Below are 17,960 nucleotides of genomic sequence, written 5' to 3' on the forward strand. Positions count from 1 at the left end.
AAAATGTATCATTCCAATAAAGTTTTACTTGTTAAGACTACTATGGCTGGGTTATATTTAATCTTTCTCCTAATTCGGTTGTATTAAATTCTGTTTTCCCCGCAAGATTGTAAAAAAAAAAAAAAAAAAAAAAAAAAAACACTTTTGTTCACACTTATCTGAAAGATGTGTCATTTAAGTTGTTCCATTACTGGATAAAAGATGAATGTATAATGGTAAGAGATGGTGGCTTCTCTGTGGTTTTCTTCCTGTTCTGGCCATGAGAGGGTGGCAGGCACAACTGAATAATGGCGTGTGTTCATCCTGTGGCAGCTAAGAATCAGTTACCAGGCAGCAACCATTTTTCAAACATGCTCCAAGCCCAATGCACTCCTATTTGAGCACCCCATTTCCATGTAGCAGTGAAAGAGTCTTCTCCAAAAGTTTAGGCCTGAACAGATTTAGTCTTGTTTTTTTAGATTTTTTTTTTTTTTTTTTTTGTTTTGTTTTGTTTAAGGCCATGTGTTCTCCAACAAAAGGATCAAATAGATGGGATAACATTTTGCAAATGGCCTTCATTATACCAGAGCTGTAGCTACAGTGATGCCTGCTTGGTATCTGTATTGTACCAGGTTATGATAGATTCCATGTCCATGAAATGTTGCTTTTTATTTTATGCATTCAAGTTGTGGTATATGCCATGCAAAAGGTTTTTATAGACTTTTTTTTTCAGTTTTTGGTGAAGGTAGTCACTTTTATTTGCCATGATCTGCATGAGGAACATTTGCATACCAGTCCCTTTTTTTATCAGCAGTATTTTCTGTGGAACTAGTTGTAACACATCTCCTTGAAAACACCATCTTCATCATCACCATGAGTATGCAAAACTGAATAAAATGGACTCCTCTTTAAAACTGTTTATATTTGCGGAAAATGTCACTGAAGACACTGCTTTTAGTGGGCATGAGTTGACATAACACAGGTAAGGTTTCTTCTGAAAATTCTTTCATAATGTTTGTGTATAAATCTAGCAAGACCTACACTTCAGTCTGGAGTTTCTGACTTTAACGCAGATTTTCAACAATGTTAATTAAAATATCGCATCATAAAATGCATATTGATGTCCAATTAAGAGTGTTGGGAAGGACGTTTAATCAATACTATCAACCCCAAGATGTTTCGATTAAAATTTCGGCATGTGAACCCATTTTTATTGATCAAACGATGGTGGGAGATACAGTAACAACTACAAATATGTAAATCAGTTAACTTTTTTTTTTTTTTTTTTTTTAAACAGATTTAAGCGTCCGGGGGAAATATTAGTAGGCCGTTTGCAGTAGACATGTTAAAATATGTGTTTAAGTTCAGTCCTTTGGTTCTTAGTTAAGGTATTGTTTAAGAAATGGGTAATTCTGTTTTAAGAAGTTCCAGTCAACCCGATTTTCTATATATATAAATATATAAGATATACGTGTCCTATATGTTGTTCTCAATTCTCCAATTCCAAAGGCAACACAAAAAGCAAAAGTCACAACTAGATTTGGGCTGCCTTCATATGACCTCGTGAAGTTAAGTGAGAATGAAACACGTGCAAACTAAAACTTATTTTATCTAAGGTTGAACCTTAATGGCTATCGTTGCTTGACAACGTTTAAAACTTTTACGCCACTTGCCTTCTTTCACGAGCACAATGGCGCACAAATGAACGAGTGCGGGCGCTAGTTCCCGTCCAGGACTGAAAATTCCACCTTAAAAACCCCTCTCGAGTGAAACTTTTCGCTGTAATTCCGTCGGTCCACCTTAAGCGCACACGCAAACGCAGGAGGCGTAGAGCGAGGTTTCCGCTTCTCTGGGGCTCGGACCGCGGCTCACGAAAATCACCGTGTGTAACGTTTAAGGTTGACGCACCAAGGTACAGAAAAAAAGGGGGGTGAAAAGCAACCGAACAAGCAGAGCAAGAAAAGAGAAAAAATGTCTGAATCCAAGTATCGCGAGTGGATTTTGGACACTATCGACTCGCTGCGGTCTCGTAAAGCCCGGCCGGACTTGGAGAGGATTTGCCGAATGGTCCGGAGACGACACGGGTCCGAGCCCGACCGAACCTGCGCGGAACTAGAGAAACTGATTAAAGAACAAACCGTGTTGAAAGTTAACTACAAGGGTTCAATTTCATACCGCAACGCCGCCAAGGTTCAGCGGAGAAGCAGAAAAAAAGACGATGTATCGTTAACAACGGCGGCGAGGAGGAACGCGTTGGAAGAAGCCAGTCATTCCGACCTGAGCAACGGGGACAGCGCGTTTGGTGCCGTGGACCCGGACGAGGAGGATTTGGAGGTTTGTACATGTCTGTGCGAGCAGTCACGTTTAACCTGCTCACATGTCATTGTCCAGTCACATCACACCGAATTCCCAGGTGGAGGGTTAAAACAGACTTTATGTGGTGTGCAGAATAAATGCTGTTTTAAAAACAAGTCTTTTTGTTTGTACACGGGGAGTGGTGAGGGGAGTGATTTGCAAGTGCACCCAAAAACTGCCGCAGACGGGGAGCGGCGGTTGGACCTCGCACGAGCGCTGCCGAGGCGGAGAAGAAAAGAAGGTGCGCGTGTGGTGCGAGTGAGAAATATTTCACGTCGCGCTGGTTGAAAAGCACGTAAAAAGAGTGTTGCTTGGAGCAGAAACAGAAAACAAGTAAAAGTTTCATTGTCCAACAGCCCCAGCCTTCATTATTAGCGGCAGAAAGCGCTTTTCTAGCCTCAAACTCGGCGTTGCGCGAAGGAGAGAAACGAGCGAAGTTGTACCGGAAGTAAAGCAAGCAAGATTTCAGAATAATGGTGTTCTGACAGGCGATTGGTAAAAGCTGCTTTTACTTTGGAAGAATGTATCGGAAGTAGCGGGTTTCAACCTTGATGGCTTTTCGTTGTGGGAGTGGGTGAAGGAAAAAAGTCTCGAACACCGCGGATGTAGGAGCCCGATGGGGGACGATGGGACATTGTTGTTTGTTGGTTGTATTATCCACAGAAACGCTTTGAGCCTCCACAAACCGTATTGCTAAGCCACGTAAAAATTCATATTTGACTCCACGTCAAGATCATCCACGTTACATCTGGATTTAAACATGTACCAATATCTGTCCCATTAAACACAAATTTAATCTATGATCATTGACAGCAATGTACTCATAATTAAGATTCTATCAACAAAATCTGACTATTTGCTTCGTTGTTTGTGGTGTGATGGACGATTGTCGACACGATGCATGAAGTCAAACCCCCTAGATCCATTGTCGGACACCCCCGTCAGAGCCGGTCACGTCTAGCGTTTGGCGTTGACTGTCGTTAGGTTGGGTCCAATCGCATCCGTTGCAAAAATAAAGGCATTTCTTCTTAGTGTCTGCCGACTATACGGTTGTATTTAAATACATATCAAAGCCCCACGAAGTAACTATACACGCAGAAGCCGGCAACAGAGAAGTAACGTGAAGCGACCGCAAACTGTTCGCTCGGCGCTAGATGGCGGATGCGTCTGTCCGATTTGGGTTAAGCTGAGATCAAATCGACTTTGTTCTCTGAAAGACGTGTGTCTCGCCATAAATGAAAACGCTTAATTACTTTGCACGGACACATATCTCGAATAACCTTATTCAGGTTCACCGATGTAGATTCCGACGTGTCCGATAAAGGACTCATTTGCGTTACTCTTATGTTGCCTCGCTTTTTCCTCTAAAGCGTTGACCCAATGCAAAGTCAAAGTGTACTGATAAACCAAGACTGCTGGTGCTTGCTCTGTCAGAGTGCTACGCTGATCTACTCGCCGAGTTAAAGCTCGGCTTTATGGCTCTGCTTTTTGCCGCGGCTCGGCCCTGGAAGCGCTCCGTTTGGGGAGGGAAAAAAGAAAAAAAAAAAAGCACAGACACAATGGCGAGGTCAACTTCATGCGCACTTTGGAGGAAATTTAGGGGAAACAACATAAAAGAAACGCCTCCCATCGCTGCCTTTCGTTCTTTGCTGTTATTAAATATTCCGACCAACAAGGCCTCTGAAGAAGAGGAGGGGGACGCACTGAGCACACAGCTGATTTTGTGACCCAAGATAAAACACTGTTGGATCAGGCACGTGACGTGTCCGTGACCGTGTCTCGGTGAAAGTTGTGTAAAATGCAGTCTGCTTGGTGAATTCCGTACAAGCGACTCTTCTCTCAGGGGCGGGGCGGGCTCTCGGTGCGCTCATGTGCTCGACTGCTGGGTCTCGGACACGCAGGAGCAGACGAGGTAATTTTTCACCCAGGGCGCCGTCGACAAACCCCCTCCCGGTGAAGGGAATGAGTGCAGATGGTAAAAACCACTTGTATTCAATCAGACAACGTTTGTGAAAGCAGGTCTTTGCAGTCTGTCTGCGGAGTGAACACCACACCGCGGAGAGGGACAGAAAGGCAACAATTTACAACCTCACCGGTCAAATTGCGACATCTGAATGATCGTGTTTTCATGTGGCACCTTCAGCCTCCAGACCAGTCCCACTCAGTCATGACAACAACCTCAAGTAATACAGCTGGGTTTACGTGATTTTAACTTGTCACAGATGCACATTGAGTTTTAATGTTTGATCTATCCATTAATCAAATTAGTTTAACAATTAAAACTTAAGCATAAAATGTGATGTGGAAATGATGTTTTGCAGGCGGACACCTCAATGGCTATGGACACCGACAGTAATCCAGATGAAGGGGGGGCTGAGGAGAGCCAGGATGGGCAGGACAGACCATCTCCCAGCCATAATCACGAAGATGCCACTGTCCATTGTGCCCCCGTGCGAGCTGTTTCTGCCCCCTGCTCTCCCTCTGGCATTCGGCCTGAGCCTGACCCTACTTGCGGCGCTGGCACTGGTCTGGACTGTGCTTCTCTCCAGAAGGGTGGTGAGAGGCCCACCTCCTTGCCCCCCTCCAGCCCCAGGGCCCTTGCACACAATGACTGGGCTTATGATGCTGCTGTCTGCCCGGTGGACCGCCAGCACCCAGGAATGCAAAGAGACAAAGGTATTCACACTGCTAGACACAGCATAATGCGCTCACCCAATGATATGGTACTCTACTCTCTAATATTCTTCTATGTGCAAGCTCATGCTTAGCTTTGCAGTGAATCTGAAGCAGGGATGGGAGCTTTCAACCAGATACATGATTAATTGTTGTGTATTGATTTGACAGCAGATGCAGTAATGTAAGTCAGATGCAGAGCTGCCTGAAAAATTCTGCATATCCTCAGCTTAGCGATACCTTCCTGCATTCATTAGCTTGTTTGTACTACTTATTTAGGTTCAATAAATAGTAGCATTAGTTTCAATTCATCAAATAAAGCATTGGATAATTTTAGTCAATGCAGGACTATTATTAGGCAAGAAAGTATTGTGGTGCGGCCAGCCTAGATGATATCAGCATGTAATTGGTTTGTAATTGGTTGTCTCTGTGATAGTAGTTGAAATGAAGCCAGCAATCCACTCTGGGACAACCAGCCCCTGCACTCTTAACAACATAAAGAAAGAAGATGGAGGCAAGGTGGAGGACAGCAGCCTCTCCTCTGACCAGCTGGTACCAGACTACGCAGCACGACTGGTAATTGGCCTGTAACCTGTAATATCTGTCTGCCTTTTATTCCTTTTATCTTTGTGCCGCCTCGCTGACATTTTCATGTTGAATTTTTGTTGCTTTCAACAGGATGAGACCAAGAATGCCTCTGATGGAAGATCACAGACCTTGTCTTTGCCATCTGACAACTGTGAGTATAATTTCTCTTCCTATCTTTTATAGCTGCTGCGTCACTTTCATCTGTTTTAAACTGACTGCTGGGCTGAATTCTCATTCGGAGAATGGTTTTCTAGGATAAACGTGCACGTTTAGGGAATTAACTAATGACAGGCTTTCTTGAAAAGCCCGTTCTAGCTGTTAGTTAGTCATCTCGACCCATGCTCGCCTTGAGGCTTGCTCAAGATTGTTTGAATGCTTTACAAACTTGTGGTGTTGCCTTCCATCCAGGTGGCACATATTTTACCTGTAAAGTCATCTCTCAGTCCTGAGCCTGTGCAGCTCTGCTCTTGGGATGCCGGTTGATATTTGCTTGTTGAGATGAAACTCTGTAAAATAGAAATAGTTTTGTAGTTTATGGGTCATAAAAAGCTTTTGGGATTTTCCTCCAGCTTTGCAGAGACCCATGGTTTATTTCTTTGCAGAGGTTCAGGTTCCTCCTTTTCTTTCCATGGAGGGGCATTGTTGTTATTACAAAATCTGAAATGTGATGACATGCTTTTTAATCCGAGGTATTATGGAGAGTTTCACAGAAGTGATTCACAATATTTCATAGAAAAATCATAAATTATTCTGACCTGTGCAATCACAATGCCACCCTTTGCGTTGGGTGTTCTGGCCCTGGATGACCTTGGAGGACCTGTAACCATTTTTTTTATCTCGCACACTCACACACACACACACGCACACACACACACACACACACCCGAAGCCATGCTCGTGTCATGTCGAGCTGGTGAGGATACTAAGGAGCTGCATCGATGTTCATTTCCTGAGCTGTGACTGTACTGACCGTAAACCAACTCTCAGGCTATGTTCAGACTACAGAGCTGTCACAGTGCTGTCGGATGCTTGCTTTGTTCACACTATATGACGTGTTTCTCTTGTGTTCAGGACTTTTAAAGTCTTCTTGTGTTCATACCACATGGCTGATCTCTGACAGGAGCTTACATAAAACAAGATATTTCACCACACTGAAGCCTTGATTCCTCTGGCTGATCTCTCTATTAGGCTGTTCAAGTTGTCTCATAAATGTGTCTTTCTCTCTACAATAATGCTGCCATACACGCAACATAAGAAGCTTCCGGTTACTCAGTCTGTTTTACTCACCGGGTTAATAGGAGTTTTTCTGCGTGGTTTCTGTGTTCAGTCAGTTATGAACTCATCATTTGCTCTCTGCCTTATTTAAACAAATTCAGCAGAATTTCCTGGGGCGACCACCATTTCTTCATCAAGCTTTCCTTCTAAATTGTTGTATGTTTGGTGATTCTACTTTTCTGGGCTTACCTCGAGCTTGTTGCTCTCTCATTGGCTGCATCTTCTTTCCAATGACTCACAACTCCTCCCCGGCTGACTGCTCCAGAAAATCAAACGCAGTAGCTATTTAGTCGTTGGCCGCGACGTACCCATGAACCTCTGGAACTTTCACGCTTTAGCTATTCATGACCTATGATTGAACTACTAACTTCCCTCAGTTATTCATCTGTGACCTTTTTGACAAAAAAGTCTCATATTGCACAGGTGTAAAAGGAAACTTTTTGAACCAAAAGTGCAGACAGTCCGAGAATCACAGAAAAACTTGTGCTCTTTGTTCGTCAAACATGTGTGAAGCACATGTGACTTTTGACTTGTATGAAACATTAATGTCTTTATTCTAAAATGAATTTCTGCGTATTGTCAAACTGACTTTTAAATGGAAATAATATAATATTTTACGTTTGTTAATAATGCAGCTCATTTTTAACCATAGGTACGTTGAAGAAGATGGATGTGTCCACAGCAGCAGCTGAAGACAGCTTTCTAAATGGTAGCAAAGGTGATGAAGTGTGAGTATCATGTTGCTAATCTCCAACTCCAAAAGCACATTAACCTGTCTCCTTGTTTTATGTCCTCTGTCCCTTTCTGCTTCAGTTCAATACAGCTGTTATCAACCTTTATGCCTTAGCTATTCATTTTCAGTTGAATTTGCATTAAAATTAATTAAATGAGTTGTATCCTTTACATTATAGCTTCAGTATTATGATGAAGGAAATCAAATATAAGTAATTGGCAAGTCCTGAGCATTTAAACATAACTGACTTTCCCTGTCAGCCGTTTAATTTTCCTGCAGCAGGACAGATAGACCTGCAACATTTCTGCTGCACCTCCTGCTTCGGGCTTTAGCAGATTGTCCAGATTAATCAGTTTCTTCTGCACTTGATTTTAAATGATTACAGCAAACTACATAGCAGGTCATGGAAAAGCTTGGAAAACACAGCCAAGTGATACTTTCCCTGCTGAAGAAATGCCTGTTTGGCATCATTGGTTTTGACTTTTTTTTTTTTTTTTTTTTTTAAATCTGGTCTTTATCCAGCTCAGTGAAGAAGGAGAAAATGAGTCAGAACTTGTTGCAGTGGACTGTGGCAGATGTGGCCAGTTACTTCTCAGCTGCAGGATTTCCAGAGCAGGCCATGGCATTTCGAACACAGGTTGGTGTACCCAACATCTGGCTTTTTAGATTGTGCAACTATGCTATATGTAAAAGAGGTTTTATTTAAGTAAATACATTTTCTCTCCTCAAAAGGAAATTGATGGGAAGTCCCTTCTCCTAATGCAGCGCAGTGATGTGCTGACAGGGTTGTCCATCCGACTCGGGCCTGCCCTCAAAATCTATGAGCGCCATGTGAAAGTGCTGCAGAGAACTCATTTCCTGGAATGTGAAGACATCTGAGGAGAGGATTGGCATGGCAGAAAATGCTGTACTGACTCAAACATGCATGCAGTTCCTCTCCCATCTGGATCTTGATGCCCACCTTCATATACATTATATGTAGAGGGTGTATGGAGGGGGAAAGGCTGCAGTGGAATTCACCTTCACTGTGAGAATGACCAGAAACTGAAAGACAGTCATCCTACCTCTCATTGTGGTCTTTGGTATTCAAACAGTTTTCATTTCACCCCTGTGCTCCCATCGTGGAGAGAACTGACTGCAGGGCAATTTTTTTTTTTTTTTTTTTCCTAAGTGGAGCAGCAGTGACCTTCCTGCATTTATAAAACATTGGGTAATGCAGACAGTGAAGAGAGCTGAGCCTTGAAGCAAGTGGACCACCACAGACATGGCTGTGGAGCGCTGTGCCAGAGTTGTTACAGGTTGGAGGTGTCCTACCAGTACTTCTGTTATCTGTGACAGCAAAAGTCACACATAAACACAAAGCACATTAAATGTCATCAAAGTGCTGAGTAAATCAGGCTCTAAATGTAAATGCATCAACAGTCTGATTCCCGACATCCCGACATCATTTCCACCAGTAGCTGCTTCTTTTGGATTATGTCTTCAGTGCCTTTGCAACACTGAGATATCAACCTCATGATATACTAGTACTTGATATGTTTTGTTTTATTTCTTGTGTTGTCTTAATGACATGATTGTGGTCCAGCAGTGTAGTTTCATTTTTGGGAACATTTCTAGAAAATATGCAGCATACAAAAATGTGCTTTTATAAAATGAGCAAACTAAAATATCAAACTTGCAAGAAATGTTATACTGATTATATTGTTTTAATCTCAATGAAAGCCAATCAGCATTTGTTTACAAAGCAAATATCTTAATGAAATGCAATATTTTATGTTGTATGTTTACAAATAGTCTGTTCTCACTTTGTGTTTTCATCTAACGTCACTTTAATTGTAACATTCCACACCCGTCTGCATCTCCCGTTTACCTCCTACCATTTTTAATATGTAATATGGACACTTCTTCCAATCGTAAATAAAAGTCCATGTCTCTCTGTTCATTTGTTTTATGATTATTTATTAACTTTGCATGAACAGTTCACCCAAAAAAAAAAAAACAAAACAAAAAAAAAAACGATTGTTCCAATGATCTATTGAGTTAAATATTGTAAACAAACTTTTCATTTCAGATAAAAGTTACTCAATGGGGAGGGTTTTCCTCAAACACTTTCTTAATGATTTATTTAGCTTCCAGTTCAGCCGGTACTGAGTTCTGTGAAGAGCACAATCATTTTACAGCACCACAATAGTGAAAAGGTGACTTTGGGATCAGTTGGGTCTAACACTACTTTGGTGTGGACGCAGCTTTTTCAGCTCCAGGCTGCAGACTCATTTCATAATGCAGATGATTTCTCAGCTCTGAAAAACTTACTGATGATGTGACCAAAAGCTATAAAAAATAATGTGATTTTTCTTTTTAACTCAAAAACAGTACCAAAATAAAGGTTCATTTTATAATCTGTTTCCTCTCTCGATTACATAAATATTAAAGTAAGACTTTGCTGCATTTCACTGTCCTCATTTGCTTCTGACAGTCCTACATTTACCAGTCCAACATTCCTTGTACTGGATAAAAGTAATAACCTAGAGTCCATGTGACCATGAAGATGTTACACTGTAAACATCAGCACACACTCCCTGACACCCAGGTGGATGGAAGAATCGTTTAAAAAAACAAAAAAAAAACAAGAAAAGACAAACCAGCCAGTTAGGAATTGGATGTGTGCAGGAGCAGCTGTTTCCTCTTTAAGCTCTACAGGATGAAGGGCAATATGGAGGAGCGGAGTGTGGGATAATCTCTAAACTCCTTTAAGTAGCTGCGATGTTTGCCTTTGGCCCACACAGTCATCTGGATGAAGGCCACAAGGGTGAAGAAAGCCACAGGCACACACTGGGTCATCACTGTGAAGCCGATCCAGGAGCCCAGCTGTGAGCAAGAAGTTTGCACACAAACATACACACACACACACACACAACTCAATGAGACTGAGCTTACATGAACTACTTGTTACCAGTAGATGGCAATATCGCATCTTTTTCTGCAAGGTTAAAACATCACTCAGACCTATGCTACACAAAGTAGCACACAGCAAACCCAAGTTAAAACAAAGATGATAAATATCAGTCAAAGAGTTTGACGTGCTATAGCTTAAATTCTACACCTTTTTTTAACCCAATAAAAAAAAAAACTGACAAAAAGCATCTTATTAATAGGAAATCATAAACAATTATACTTATTTTGATTAAATTTTAATGTAAGGGAAAAATGAAAAAATGTTAATTATAGATTTTTGTAGCCCCTTACTTCATATGTGTAGTTTGGACAAGAGACCAGCCAAAAAATCCATGTGAAAGGATTTTTCGTTGGGTAAGGAATCTTCTTCACTTTTGAACCTTAAGAGAAGAAGAAAATAAACTCAGATTAAACACTGCACACTTCTGCACATCTTGAATTTATTTTAAAAGAGGAAAACGGTCCCAAAATATCAATTATGAATAATCACATGCACTGTTACTAAATGCTCACCTGGTGGTTTGAGGTTACGCAGCGCAACATGGATGGAAAAGTTCCCAATTTGGCAGAACTGTGGAAAAGAAATAAATCCGAAGATGAGCATTAAAACAACAACAAGACGTGTGTTTGGTTTATTGTCTGCAAGATTTGTGCAAAAAAATGTCAAACTTACCAAGAAAATGTAAAGACCAATTTTCACCTGCTGCTGCCCGTACACTGTTGACATGTTTAAGAGGAATGACTTTAGAAATCATCTGAGTGATGAGCTAAAGCAGGTTTTGCAGTGTTCAGCACTTACAGGGTGGTGTGTAGAGAGGATGGTTGATGTAATATGCCATCCAAGCTGCAGTGCACCAGTAATAGCCACAGTTCTGGAATAGAAAGTGGAACTATAATAAGTCAAAGTGTCTAGATGAGGACGTGCATGAGTTTGGCTCAACTTTCTCTCACCTTAAATATATTTCTGAGCGGCATGGTCCCATGGGAGATACGATGCACAAACATTGTCTCCAGAATCCTCTTGATATAATGGAAGGAGTGACACATACAGGCCAAGCTGCAACAGGACACACACAAACACACTCTTGCTTATTTAGTTTTGATGAATACATTACCCCGCTGCAGTCCATTACACTTGGCCCCGATTCAGTGTCAACATGGCAAGATGCAGCACAACTGTTTGTCGTGTTTAGAGGGTTTGTGCAAAGCCATGGGATTATGTGACACATGAAACCAATATTACAGCACATTCCAGAAAACGCACGTGAGGCGACACTCACTGTACGACCCAGTTCTTGCTGCTGGTGAAGTCATATTTTGGAGAGTAGATGAAGGGAAGGCGGAAGTAGAACATTAAGTAGAGAATCAGTGGACCAGCACACTCTGCGAGGAACACCTGACAATGGGAAATGTAAAAATGTGTGTAAGAAGGAAGAAAAGAAAAACAACTAGAGCTAAACTCTATCATTTGAAACAAACATCATGCTGATTTGTTACCCGAAGAGAAAATCATTTACTAGCAGCACTAAAATATTATGTCCCTATTTGAGTGGAACATTGGCAGCCCAACATGCAACTGACACCACTATCACTGTGGCATCTCCAAACTGCTCGTTTTACCAAGTCACCTAAGATCAAAAGCAGTCCCTCTTCTTCTACTCAGCTTCATAGACTCAACATGAGTCAGAGCGAATCAAACAATTGTAAAACTTTTTTCACATGATATGATCAACTAAAGTAGCTCAGCTGACGATGAAACTGATTCCTGAATCAGCACCTCCAGCAGAACTTGGGCTCAGCATGCTTTAGTGGTAGCTACTGGGTCACATCATGCTGTTGGAGGGTGTTAGGGGTTGTGTCAGGGTTGGTAAGGACAGGAAAAGCAGGGACTGGATGGTGGAGAGTGAAGACCAGAGTGTGAGAGGCAAGTGAGAGGTTAGAAGGATAAACACCTTTTAGAGAAATGGGGCCATGAGATTATATGTCCTGGGATAGAGGACAGACAGTGCAAAGGGTGGGGAAACGTGAACCGCGGCAAATAGCCTCCTCTGTCACTGCTGCCTGGTATTTATATGCAAGAGTTATTGGGTGGGTGCAAGGGTATCTTTATATTTAAAGTACAACAATGTTAGATGATTGATATGCAAATGGTTTAGCATTCGTTTTAAAATGAAGTCCAAATTGCTTGTATGATGCAAACTGTTTTGCATAAAGCTGAGCATGCAAAGTTGCACATAGAAAGCCACAAATAATATCTCTTTTTGAAAGACTCTTTCTGTTCAGAGGATCAGATCAGTGGGTAAAATCAAGTTAGACACTTATGACTTGTCGTCAGCAGCCACTGCATGGTTGTGACTAATGTGCGTCTCCGTGCAGACTCACTGTTCCCCATGTTAGCTGGGGTCCAAGATCACTGAAGTGAAAAGTGGCTGTGGTTCCAACGGGAAGTGTTTGGAGAACTTCCTCATCCCTTAGACTCTTGGACTCTGAGAAACACGACAGTAACGACTGTCAGACAACATCACAACATGTATCTATCAGGAAGTCTGGATGAATGAGTTAAAAGAAAAAGATGCAGGTGGATATACTTGGATCCAAACGCAAGGACTGTCTGGCCGGATACCACTTTGGATCTGTCAAAAGACAACAAGTTGCTTAACTCTTAGAACTATGTTCATAACCACAGATGGAGCACATTTATTTGTACTAATTTATCGGTTTGTCCACCTAATGATGATGAAGTAAACATCCATTTACAGCTACATACATTTTCATTATTAACTTACATGATTTGTGAAATAAAGCTTTAATATCCAGAACAGTGGCGGTTGGCTCCACCTACAACCGAATTGTAAATAACAGGATTACTGTCAGCAGCACAGGTATCCAGGCTAACATGATTGTTACACACCAAATACAAAAATATACAGCAGCAATCATTTCAGCCTTTCCTGTTTTCATTGTCTTTGGATTTGTTAAATTAGTTTGGTTTTTTTTCATTTCCACCTGGAACATGAGGCCACATGTTCGCACAACCCTGCACACTTGTACAAGCTGCTAATCATGCCAGTCTATCCACCTGATGGTCGTATGCAGCACAAGCATGTGCTGTAGCTGGAACAGGAGATTCCTCTCAGATGAAAAGGGAATTCTCACCTCCTAACCGTAACAATACACACACGACTGATTATGGCTGCACTTGAGCCGGAAACCAATGAAGAAGATGCTGCCTGTAAAGTAACACAGGCCTGTAAAGTAATGGCTCTCTGGGTTTTGAGTAAAACCACAAAGTTTCCTCTGATTTTAAACTTTTTCTTCAAATGGAGTCTTTTGTAAAGAGCTTTTAAATCTATTGGTTCTTGGAATCCTAATCAGTATTCCTAATGGTTGCAAAGGTAATCATAATAAATACAATTTGCCCTTTTCATCATCCTGACACCCACCTTATCCAGCAGCAGGAGCTTCTCTTTAGTCTTTAAGTCCACAATCTCCACTTCAAAGTAAACAATCCTTTTAGCTTTCTTTGGTGGTTTTGGTTTTGGCCTCGGTGCAGACTTCTTCTCAGCTTCTGCTCCATTCACATTCTTTGCCTCTAAGGCAAGTACATCCATGACACTGTTTGATCCCAAACCTCAACAGCCTCCTGAAACAATCTGTGATAGTCCACTTTTAAGTAAGCTGGTGATCTTTTGCTGGTATGTGCAGCAGCTCTCGCTCAGAGAACTGACAGTCCAGCTCGGGTTTCTTGCGTGGTGTCTTTTGCCTCCAGTGGCTGTGCCTCCAGTTTGAGAATAGTGGGCATAAAAACCCCTCTTTCCCAGACAGAGGGGATATGTGTAAGAGTACAGCAAGAAGTAAAGCGAGTGAGCTGAAGTGAAAGGAAAGCTGGTCTGAGACCATGAGGCAGGTCTGCTCCTCACCTGAACAGCAACCACTTGGAGAATCACAACCCCCCCCCCCCCCCCCCCCCCTTCATGCAACAAAATGCACTGAAGACGAAACTGGAGAGCCCCAAGATATAATCCATAGTGCGCCATTTGCAAGGCTAAATATAAGTCGCCTGATTTGCGCAGCACCAGCTTGGTAACCTTGGGAAGCTACATGTAGCTGTACCCAGGGACAGATGTCAGTGTGCTCACATGAGACTTATAACACTCATTTCCTGTCTGCTTTGCTCCTCACTGGGTTGCACAGAAACAGGCCCTGATCCGTCAAATGAAAAATCACCACATGCCAAAACTTTACCCCTCCTCCAGCCCATCTGGGAGCCCGGTATCCTCCCCCCCAACCTCAAACTCCAGAACAGATACTGTCACAGTGTTTATTTCAGGCCCTGTGTGGTTCAAGGATTGCGTGCTTAATCACTTCTAAAATACCTCAAAGAAGTTTGTGGTGAGAAAAAATGCTGATGGGAGATGATCAGAGATGCCTTTCATCACACAGGGTCAACTCATCACTGCTCAGAGCCAACTGCATGTCTATATTGTATGGTCTATTTATAACAAGTACGAGTAGCACAAGCAGACAGTAAACAGCAGTAGCATGCGTTCCACGATCATGTCTGAGGCTTGGCTGAGAAGCATTCCTGTGTTAAACCTAATCCTTTCTTGCACTGATGATCAGAAATGTGGAAAAACATCCTCAAATATGTGTGGAAGTGGATTTTCTTTACCTACAAAGGTGATCACTGAGCTGATGAATGACCTCTAATCTGCTATGAAACTGCTAGTAAAACTAATGTCAAAGAAACTGAGAAGTACATCCATCCATCATCCATCCATCCCAGCAATCATTTGGCAAGAGGCAGGGTTCTAGAAGTGCAACCTCATTTAAATTCACTGAAATTTTTCCTTCAAAGCAAAAAAACTTCACTTTAGGTTGGTAAAGAGTGGAAGCCTTAAAAACACCCACCCATTTCCCTAACAGCTTAGTTCAATTGAGGGTTGCAGGAAGCTAGATTCTATCCCAGCAACCATTGGGCGAGAGGCAATACACACCTTGGACAGGTCATCAGTCCATCACAGGGCTGCCTTAAAAACAGTACATATACTTTAATCGTGGGGAGACTTAAAGGATTTTGTGTAAAAATCCCATAAGCTTCTACACTGGGATGAAACCAATTTACAAACATTTCTCAATACCTATGGCTATTTTGTCTTCTGTCCCTTTGTCTTTCTTCATTCGTTTCTTGTGATATATAAAAGTTTAAAAAGTTCATAATGTTAAATAATTCATATGTTGTAACTTTTTTAGCTGGGCTTCATTTCCAGTAAATTGCAACAAATGTGAAACTTTTAGTTTTGCTGAACTGAGGCTTTTGATTTTACTGCAAATTTTGGTGAATTTAATCTCAATAAGTACAAAAAATCTTGCTGCCCACCATCCTGGCACCCAGCACTTTATAGTACTTCTCCTGATTTTGGCAGTGGGCAGGGAAATCAGTGGTGACCCCTCCAGCTCAGCATGAAATTACTTCAGCTTGTCTGCTCTGGTGGGAACAGCAGAGAACTGCATAATCAGTGAAACTTAATAATCTGACTCAAGCAAAGTTTCTTTTAATACACGGTCAAACACAGGCAGTTTAGCTACATCAGTGGACCTTTTTTTGAATTACAAAATATTTCAGTCTACAGCTGAAGTGTTGTGCTCTGGCAGGCACTGCACAAAACTGTTTGGTGTTCTCATCTGTCTCTAGAAACTTGTAAACTAACCTCACAGAATATTTGTTTACTTCCATCTTAATTTTCATTCCAAAATATTAACAAATAGGGGAGAATGGATGGTTATATACTTAACTCACCAACTTCAGAGCAACAATTATATCTTTCACATAGAGTGCAACATTTCAAATATTCAATCCTTGGAATTTTGATAAAAGTGGCTTACAGATAGAGAAAGCCCAAAATCCAGTGTCTCAGAAAATTAGAATATTGTGAAAAACTTGGCTGACTGCACTGGGCGAGGCGGCTGGCCTCAGTGTGCGCCATCGACCGTATATGAAAGATGGACGGAGCCTTCGGCTGTAAAAAGTGAAGCCTGTGCTGAAGTTTATAAAACTGCAGTTCCCCCCATCATCCGCTAGGGGATATATTTATATATACATATATATATATATATATATATATATATATATATATATATATATATATATATATATATATATATATATATATATATATATATATATATATATATATATATATATATATATATATATATATATATATATATATATATATATATACATATATATATATATACATATATATATATATATATATATATATACATATATATATATATATATATATATATACATATATATATATATATATATATACATATATATATATATATATATATATATATATATATATATATATACACAATACATATATATATATATATATATATATATATATATATATATATATATATATATATATATATATATATATATACACAATACATATATATATATATATATATATATATATATACACAATACATATATATATATATATATATATATATATATATATATATATATATATATATATATATATATATATATATATATACACACAATACATATATATATATATATATATATATATATATATATATATATATATATATATATATATATATATATATATATATATATATATATATATATATATATACACACACACGCACAAAACTAATTTGCTTTAGGTCAGGTCATATTTTTAGTTTAGTGCCGATCAGAAACCAAATAAAATAGTTTTTTCTAAACAAAACCTGCTTATTCATGTTTCCACAATAACCATGTGATCACACCTCAGTCTCTTTTATATCCTCATAAGCACAGTCCTATAAGTGTAACTGGACCTCCATGTACCACCTCAAGAAAAGAAAATATTTAGTGTGGACTGAGCTTTGCCTGGAGAAACCTCAGAATGTAGTGAATGGAGGATATCATGTACTTTTATGTTTTTCTAATCAACCTTATCTTAACATGTTTTATGGGGTATTAAGTTTTGGTCCCACAAGGGCAGTCCTGCAGATTTTTTATGTTTGCCTGCTTCAATACACCACACTCAAATTAATGAGTAATTGTGCAGAACTTCATAAGCCGTTGAATCCATATATCTGCGCAAATATCACTGGTGAAAAATTGTGAAAAAAAAAATTATCAGTGATTTTACAAATTTAATTTTAGGTTTTTTTTTTTTTTGTTTGTTTGTTTTTCGCATTAGATTACCACTCTAACTATAATAATTCATTATTTCCAATAGTTGAGACCCAGGTCTCACGTGTCACCCATTTGTCTTTTCTTAAAAAAGTGCGTCACCTTTTCTAGACTTGCCCCTGGTGGACAGCAAACTGAAGTCATAAGCAGTTCAGAAAAGTTCAGAAC

The 17,960-nt window shown here is 40.2% G+C and overlaps 2 protein-coding genes across 2 annotated transcripts; one reads left to right on the plus strand and one right to left on the minus strand.

Moving 5' to 3' along the window:
* The first annotated feature begins 1,910 nt into the window (after window positions 1-1,910).
* On the plus strand, window positions 1,911-9,456 carry samd1a (sterile alpha motif domain containing 1a). Its single transcript, XM_079253253.1, has 7 exons — window positions 1,911-2,313; window positions 4,656-5,010; window positions 5,444-5,583; window positions 5,686-5,746; window positions 7,523-7,598; window positions 8,126-8,240; window positions 8,336-9,456. The coding sequence occupies exons 1-7, from the start codon at window positions 1,951-1,953 to the stop codon at window positions 8,480-8,482; spliced, it is 1,257 nt and encodes a 418-aa protein (XP_079109379.1). The 5' UTR covers window positions 1,911-1,950; the 3' UTR covers window positions 8,483-9,456.
* A 146-nt stretch (window positions 9,457-9,602) lies between these two features.
* Window positions 9,603-14,478, minus strand: tecra (trans-2,3-enoyl-CoA reductase a). The gene is made up of 11 exons (XM_079253254.1): window positions 14,002-14,478; window positions 13,345-13,396; window positions 13,147-13,191; window positions 12,941-13,044; window positions 11,839-11,954; window positions 11,510-11,615; window positions 11,358-11,430; window positions 11,232-11,275; window positions 11,072-11,129; window positions 10,850-10,938; window positions 9,603-10,471 (listed from the first exon to the last, which is right to left on the minus strand). The coding sequence occupies exons 1-11, from the start codon at window positions 14,167-14,169 to the stop codon at window positions 10,298-10,300; spliced, it is 1,029 nt and encodes a 342-aa protein (XP_079109380.1). The 5' UTR covers window positions 14,170-14,478; the 3' UTR covers window positions 9,603-10,297.
* Window positions 14,479-17,960: the final 3,482 nt, after the last annotated feature.

This window comes from Telmatherina bonti (assembly GCF_933228915.1).
Source record: "Telmatherina bonti genome assembly, chromosome: 14".
Taxonomy (NCBI): Eukaryota; Metazoa; Chordata; class Actinopteri; order Atheriniformes; family Telmatherinidae; genus Telmatherina; species Telmatherina bonti.

What these genes read in the sequence shown, in the direction of transcription:
- samd1a (XM_079253253.1), top strand. Translation starts at nt 1,951, where the DNA reads ATGTCTGAATCCAAGTATCGCGAGTGGATTTTGGACACTATCGACTCG. An exon ending in CGGACGAGGAGGATTTGGAG is followed by an intron (nt 2,314 to 4,655) that starts GTTTGTACATGT and finishes GATGTTTTGCAG; the next exon opens with GCGGACACCTCAATGGCTAT. An exon ending in GGTAGCAAAGGTGATGAAGT is followed by an intron (nt 7,599 to 8,125) that starts GTGAGTATCATG and finishes GTCTTTATCCAG; the next exon opens with CTCAGTGAAGAAGGAGAAAA.
- tecra (XM_079253254.1), bottom strand. Translation starts at nt 14,169, where the DNA reads ATGGATGTACTTGCCTTAGAGGCAAAGAATGTGAATGGAGCAGAAGCT. An exon ending in GTCCTTGCGTTTGGATCCAA is followed by an intron (nt 13,045 to 13,146) that starts GTATATCCACCT and finishes CGTGTTTCTCAG; the next exon opens with AGTCCAAGAGTCTAAGGGAT. An exon ending in TCCTCTCTACACACCACCCT is followed by an intron (nt 11,276 to 11,357) that starts GTAAGTGCTGAA and finishes ACATGTCAACAG; the next exon opens with TGTACGGGCAGCAGCAGGTG.